This window comes from Suricata suricatta, chromosome X, assembly GCF_006229205.1.
Source record: "Suricata suricatta isolate VVHF042 chromosome X, meerkat_22Aug2017_6uvM2_HiC, whole genome shotgun sequence".
Classification (NCBI taxonomy): domain Eukaryota; kingdom Metazoa; phylum Chordata; class Mammalia; order Carnivora; family Herpestidae; genus Suricata; species Suricata suricatta.
This window is the reverse complement of record NC_043717.1, coordinates 74,454,247-74,462,013: the sequence shown is the minus strand read 5'-3', so window position 1 is coordinate 74,462,013 and position 7,767 is coordinate 74,454,247. Positions and strand designations below refer to the sequence as shown.

The 7,767-nt window shown below is 46.7% G+C and overlaps 1 protein-coding gene across 1 annotated transcript in view; it reads left to right on the top strand.

Moving 5' to 3' along the window:
- Positions 1-7,405: 7,405 nt before the first annotated feature.
- KCNE5 (potassium voltage-gated channel subfamily E regulatory subunit 5) overlaps positions 7,406-7,767 on the top strand; it is a 15,369-nt gene continuing 15,007 nt past the window's right edge. The window contains exon 1 of the mRNA XM_029929685.1: positions 7,406-7,757. Within this exon, the coding sequence (XP_029785545.1) occupies positions 7,449-7,757 (309 nt within the window). The 5' untranslated portion in view covers positions 7,406-7,448. The remainder of the gene's footprint in view (positions 7,758-7,767) is intronic.

The following is a 7,767-nucleotide window of genomic DNA, read 5'->3' as shown; positions in this document are numbered from 1 at the left end:
TCATCTAGTGGAAAAAGCTTCTTAATTGTTCTTACCACAGAAAAGAGGTGATAAGTATGGGATGTGATGGACGTGTTAGCTAACGTGACAGTGGCAATCATATTGCAATATATAAATGTGTCTAATCAACCCACTGTATACCCTGAACTTACATGTTATCTGTCAATCATATCTCAATTAAAAAATACTAAGTAAAAGAGGAAAAGTGCCTAGCATTGAAGACATGTGGATAGTTGTGGCTTCAAATATGATTGGAAGGCATTTCCAAGCCAGAGCCCACAGAGAGTCTTGAAGGCCACACTAAGGTGATAATTCGGTGAGCCAGTGGGGCCCATTCAAGAATTTTAAGCCAACAAGTGACATCCTTGGAAAATTGCTGGGAAAAAGGGGGCAGCTGCAATAGATATCATTGCTTTAGAGGGTTAGCAGGCATGGGAGCTCTTCATGTACTTTCGATGAGCAAAGGGAGCAGATGGAAGCTCTCATGGGGAGGAGGGCGGTTCAGAATGACCCAGGGCACAAAGGGATGAGACGCTGGTTTCATCTTCAAGGGAAACAGGCAGATGTTTAGTCTGTTGTTCCACGATGTTGTGGTCTGTAAGACTATAGTCATTGTTTACAGCCAGCATCGATTCTTTTTTAAGTTTTTGTTTATTTAAGTAATCTCTTCATATGCAGTGTGGGGCTCCAACTCACAACCCTGAAATCAAGAGTTTCGTGCTTCTGTTGGTGGGAATGCAAACTGGTGCAGCCACTCTGGAAAAAAGCATGGAGGTTCCTCAAAAAATTAAGAATAGAACTACCTTACAACCCAGCAATTGTACTACTAGGAATATATCCAAAGGATTAAAAAATGGTGATTCAAAGGGACACATGCACCCCAATGTTTATAACAGTGGTATCAACAATAGCCAAATTATGGAAAGATCCCAAATGATGTCCACTGACTGATGAATGGATCAAGAATATGTTGTGTGTATATATATATATATATATATATATATATATATATATATAATGGAATATTACTCAGCAATGAAAAAGAATGACAACTTGCCATTTGCAACCACATGGATGGAACTCTAGAGTATTATGCTAAGTGAAATAAATCAGTCAGAGAAAGACAGATATCATATGATTTCACTCATGTGAAATTTGAGAAACACAACAGATGAATATAGGCGAAGGGAAGGAAAAATAAGATAAAAACAGAGAGGGAGACAAACCATAAGAGGCTCTTAAATATAGAGAACAAACTGACATTGATGGGGGACGTTAAATGGGTGACTGGACATTAAAGAGAGCATTTTTCAGGATGAGCACTGGGTGTTATATGTAAGAGATGACTCCTGAAGCCAAGACTACACTGTATGATAAATAACTTGAGATTAAAAAAAAAAGTTTCATGCTTTTCTGACTGAGCTAGCCAGGTGCTCCTGGCTGGCATCTATTCTGATTGTTAGTCTATTCAGAACGGCCAGTGCTGTTAAATATTTTTTTTTTAATTTTTAATGGTTATTTATTTTTTGAGAGAGAGACAGAGTACAGACAGGGGAGGAGTAGAGCAAGAAGGAGACACAGAATCTGAAGCAGGCTCCAAGCTCTGAGCTTTTAGCATAGAGCCCCATGTGAGGCTCAAACCCACAAACCATGAGATCATGACCTGAGCCAAAGCTGGACACTTAACCGACTAAGCCACTCAAGGGCCATGCTGTTAAATAGTTTTTAACATCTGCCCACCTCATAGGGTTGCTGCAAGGTTAATTAATATAATGTATGTAATCTGGCCAGCACATACTGAGTCTTCAATAAATGAGGTCAGGGAACCACATCTGATGCTCCAAGTTTGTGGCTTGGATGTAGGGTGACCTCAGCACAAGCCTGTCAAGACACCCAATAGTCTCTAAAGTAGGCGCTTGAAGCCCTTGAGGTCCATTCCAACCTACACATATTGTGGCCTTTACCAAACCCCAGTCTCCACCCCCCCACACACACCAAATACTGCTCATATTCCTTTGGAACTGAAAACCCCAGTTGGACCCAGAAAATCTCTCATTTATTCTCCTCTGTCTTTTGAGAATGGATCTGCTGTGGCGGTGGGCAGGACACACCCTCAAGATGGTACCGCCAGGAGCACATGGGGCTGGTTGTCATAATGGTGAGCTCAGAACACCTGGGATGGTCCTTAAAAAAACTATTTTTGAGAGAAAGAGTGTGTGGGTGTGTATGTGACAGTGGGGAAGTGAGGGGTAGAGAGAGAGGGAGACAGAGGATCCGAAGTGGGCTCTGCTGCAGAGAGCCTGATCCAGGGCTCGAACTCGTGAACTGTTGAGATCATGATCTGAGAGGAAATGGGACACTTAAATGACTGAGTCACCCAGGCACCCCTGGGCTCTTCCTTTTTCAAGCAAGGCTTTGGACTCTAGAGCTTAAAGTTTGGGTCCAAAAAGTCAGAATTCTCTCCAAGCCAGAATTCTGGCAAGACTTCAGTCCCACTGCTCATTTCCGTCACTCCAGATCCTGGTGCCCCCTGCTTTGTTGCGGTTCACAAAGCGGCTGTTAAGTGTTATGAAGCCACAGACAGTTCACCAGTGTGACTAAGGCTTGGCACAGTGCCTTGCCCAGTGGAACATGCAATAAATATTTGTTGAACGAACTAATGAATGAATGAATGAATGATTCTTTCTTGGTCTGTACTTTGGACTTCATGAAGCCTCTTTCTTCCCCTTCCTCAGGGCCCATTGTGAGCTTGCCAGCTTTCTGGACTCCAACAGGGCTTACCATCTGTGCCTGTCCTTTGGCAACTAGCCAAATTCAACTCCGTTCGATTCAACTGACTTCCACAGAGCCACACTATTGGCAGGAAGCATTCCCAGTCTCAAGGAATGGCAAAAGCATTTCCTAGCCCATGGCGCCTCAATTGTACTTTTAAAACAAACTTGGCATGAAACAGAACCTTTCCGAGACTTTTTGAAGGCCTAAACACATGATTATAAATTACTTCCCTTTGTCAATACACTTGATTGCCATCTGGGAAATAAGTGAGTTCTGGATGATGGATAAATAGATGATGATTTGACAGGTATGGGGTAGGTTTAGAAGAGGGGGAGCAGAAAGTGGGGAGGAATGAGACCCAGTCTTCGTCTGATGGTTGGCATCTCAGCCATTTAGGGCTGGCCTGGGACTGGGATCTGAAGGGATGCACAGCAGCCCCTTGAGTGAAAAGAAAGCCAGAATCCCCCCACACACACCTGTTGTTTTTTTCGGAGGGTTGGGCCTTTTTAAATTTTATGAGTAGTCTCAATTCCTGTCTCCACCCCCTTCTACACATCTCCAGCTCCCCATTGCCAGTATTCTGTAAGTTAGTAATGTGCCTTCTCTCTAGCAATTATTTCATTTAATGGAATTATAATTAGCTTTGTATGTATCCCCTGAAACATTGTTTTGAATAGCAAAAGCCTGGAGATAACCAGAGATCTTACAATAAGAGCTAATTTACATATATAATGGTAGATCTACAGTCTCAAATATTGTGCAGACAGTACCACAATGTTATAAAAATAGTAATCAATATAGAAAAATTCACAAGATGTTTTTCTTAAGTGTTTATTTATTTATTTTTGGGAGAGAGAGAGCACAGGCAGTGAAAGGGCAGAGAGAGAGAGGGAGGGAGAAAGAAAAATCCAAAGCAGTTTCCAGGCCCTGAGCTGTCAGCACAGAGCCTGACGTGGGGCTGGAACCAATGAATCATGAGATCATGACCTGAGCCGTAGTCAGATGCTTAACCAACTGAGCCACTCAGACAGCCCACAAAATGTTGTTAAGTGAACAGACAGGTTACAAAACAATGACATGTGCGTGCACAGCACAGGTGCATGCTGTGGGTAATTTTTTCTTGGTGTTTTTCTATTTTCTAGGTTTTCTGTACTGAATGCTCGAGTCTGAGTTAAGGTACCACCAGGAGGGGTGCATTGTAAAGACTCTGAGGCCACTAACAAGGGGTATCGAGCAAGGTTTCCTTCAGTCAGTGGATTTTGAGGAAGGTGAAAGGCACAGAGCATTGGAGAGGAACTCAGGGAAAATGTGGTTTTTCAAATTCAAGGGGGAAGAGATGGTGTCTATTGGTGGTGAGAACCTAAGGCCCACCAAAGATTGGACTTCATGAAAGAAGCAATGGGGAAATTCCCTGAGTTTCTGAACACAGGAGTGAATTGATAGAAGTCATATTGAGGAATTACAGACGATCTCCAACTTACGATGGTGTGACTTAAAATTCTTTGATGTTAACAATAGCGCAAAAGTGACACACAGTCTTAGAAACTGTACTTCCAGTTTTGAATTTGGATCTGTTTCCTGGGCTAGCTGTATGTGGTATACGATTCGCTCTCATAATGCTGGGTAGTGGCAGTGAGTTGCATCACTGGGGTAAATAACCAATACACTCTGTGCAACAGCCATTCTACTTTCAGTACAGTATTCAATAAGTTACTGGGGTATTCAACACGTTAATATCAAATAAGCTTTGTGTTAGATGATTTTGCCCAACTGTAGGCTAATGTAAGAGTTCGGAGCACTTTGAAAGTAGGCTATAGGCTAAGCTGTGATGTAGGTTAGGTATTAAACGCATTTTTGACTTAAGATATTTTCAACTTATCATGGGTTTATTGGGACATAACCCCATTGTAAGTCGAGGATGATCTGTATTCCAGCCAGAGCAGGGTGGATTGGGTTATAGGCAGGGAGATCTGCCTGGAGACTGCCATTTGCATATTTGACCTGAGGTAATGAGAGCTTGAGTTAAGCTTGTGGCAATAAAACCAGAAAGGAAGGGGCAGGTGGATCTGAGAAAGAATCAGAGCCAGAGATTCAAATTTGGCTAAATATGTAATGCAAGTGGTCGGTGAAACAATGTAAGGAGACATTTTTCAAGGAAATGGATATTAAGAGAGAATAGCTGAGGACTGAGTTTTTAGAGGTCCAACAGTTAATGGGAGAGGGAAAGAAGAGGAGCCAGCAAAGAAGACAGAGAATGATGGGTCAGAGAGATAAGAAGAGAAACTTGAGAATGCAATGCCAGGAGAGCCAAGGGGAGGACAGTTATAGGAAACAGTGGGTGGTTGATGCTATCAAATTCATCCTCTAGTTCAAAGATGCAAACTGAGCAGAGACCCTTGAATTTGGTCAGGAGGTCATTGGTGAACTTACAGAGAGCTGTTTGGCAAAATGTCCTGGATACCATATGTTTGCACTCATAGGTCTAACAGGACAAACCTAACAGAGAACCATGGGGAGAGAAAGGGGTAAAGAGAGCTGGGGAGAGTGAGGGACACAAATCATGAGAGACTATTGAATACTGAAAACGAACTGTGGACTGAAGGGGGTGATGGTCATGGTGGGGGGCCCTTGTGGGGAGAAGTACTGGGTGTTATATGGAAACCAATTTGACAATAAACTATTAAATAAAAAAAAAATGTCCTGGATTCTAGAAGGTTCCAGGGAAGAGAGAGGTAGAGAAATGGAGGCAACTCATGGATACGATCCATGTGACAAGAGTAATGTGTTAGGACTGGGAAGAACAAGGTCAAACTTTCTCATTCTAGTCCTGCTACTTAACTGCTTGAACTTGTTTCCTCTTCTGAAAATGGGGAACAATCCTATTAGCTCATAAGGCTGTTGGACACATAATACAAATTTAATGATTAAGGGGCTTCTTCCTTGCCTCCCCTCAGCCCTCCTCCAAGCCCTAGAGATTTCTGGGCATGGTGTAAGAGATGAGCGGAGTCTGTTAGCTTGTCAGTCCTGTCCCTAGGTTGATACTGTTTTGAGAATTTTCTAGCTATGTCCTCTGGCATTAGTTATGGCAAATCACTTTAACAATTCTTCCCTCAGCCCCTCTGAGGTGAGGACATTGAGGCAAGGTGGTTAGGAGGGAGTCAGTGGTCAGGGCCACATAGAATGTCTCTGCTTCCTACAGAAGTTGTTTTAAGACCCTGGATATAGTGCCCTGGGGTACCAACCTCACCCCAACACACAGAAGGCTGCAATCCCTGAAGGGTGGGTGGGGTAGAAGCACATGAAAACCCCCTCTCTCTCTTTTTTTTTAAACCATCCTTTTTTAACCCATGGTGCCTGCAGACGGAATGGCCTCTGGACCAAATGGTCTCGAGTGGGCACCTTGATTTTCAAGGTGTGCATAAGGGCATATCCTTTTTTTCATTCCTTCTATTCTCACTGGGCAACCAGACCTGATCAGCACTACTTCCTGTTTTTTTCTACTCACTGCCTACAAATCAGTCCCTTGAGCACACTTCCTTTGTGAAGCCCAGACCGTGATCTGATATTCGTGGTAGTGCCTTGTTTTCTCCTAAAAGAAAATACCCTCCAGGAAAAATAAGACTGCCCCACAAGCCCGTAGGGCCTAGACCTGTTACCAAGCCCCAGGGAAGCACAGGACTGGCTAATGGCCTAACTGGCCTTGGAGGCGGCAGGTGAGCATATTTTCTAGAAATTGCACTTTTCAGATCCTGAGACATCTAGGGAGTGTAGTCAAGGGGCCTTCTGTCTGTGTTTCTTTTAATGGAAGAGCTTGGTTTCATTTCTGGGAAGACGGCTTGCCAGGGGAAAACAAGGTCACATCATGTATGGTATAGTCGTATGCTAAGATGCGTACGCCTTTTTTAAGCATGAGATAGAAAGTCAGAGCAGGGGTACTTCCAAGGAGGCTGGTATATACATTGCCAGAAACCTTTCTTGAAGACCAGGAGGTCGTCCTCTGCTTCAGTCACCAAATCTGTCCTGAGCATCTTCAGAATAACATGCTATCTCCCCGGGGTGCAGGGGACGGAATTAGGGCTGTAAAGATAGTCTAAGGTCCTGGTCTATGGGAACAGGCGCCATCAGATGCGCGGGAGCGGTCTGGGCTGCCCCTGTGCGGCAGAGCTGACGGAACCCTGCGCCATGGCTTGCCTTGGGGGGCCAGATGCTGTCTCTGGGCCAAAGCCGGGCCTGCAGGGCAGGTGGCCAGAACTTGGAAGGAATTCTCTTCCGCAGCCCAGGGTCCAGGCTTGGCCCCAGCAAGCAGCCCCGCCAGCTTCGGCCGCCTGGGGCCTCGCGCATTCCGCGCCCCCGCCCCTCCGCCCCTCTCCGGACCTCGCCCCCTCCCTTGTCCCCTTCTCCTCTCCCCACCCCCCCACCAGCTGTCCCCTTTCCCCAGATCGCCGAGACAGCCGGAGCCTGGGAATAGGCGGCCTCGGGCCGGAGGGGGCGTGGTGGGGAAGGGGAGGAGGGCGGGGGTGAGGGGATAAGGAGGCCCGCGCGGCCCGCGCCCCCAGCCACTGCCCGCCCTGGAGCCGGGTGCCGCCGTCGCCGCCGCCTCCTCTGCTCTCTTCCCTCGCCCAGGGGGAAAGGTCAGCAGCGTCCTGGAGCCGCCGTGTCACTCCCCGACAGCCATGAACTGCAGTGAGAGCCAGCGGCTGCGCACTCTCCTCAGCCGCCTGCTGCTCGAGCTGCACCACCGGGGCAACGCCAGCGGCCTGGGCGCCGGCCCCGGCCCGAGCATGGGCATGGGGGTCGTGCCGGACCCGTTCGTGGGCCGCGAGGCGACCAGCGCCAAGGGCGACGAGGCCTATCTCTACATCCTGCTCATCATGATCTTCTACGCTTGCCTGGCTGGAGGCCTCATCCTGGCCTACACCCGCTCCCGCAAGCTCGTCGAGGCCAAGGACGAGCCGGCCCAGGCCTGCGCGGCGCACGAGTGGGCCGCCGCCG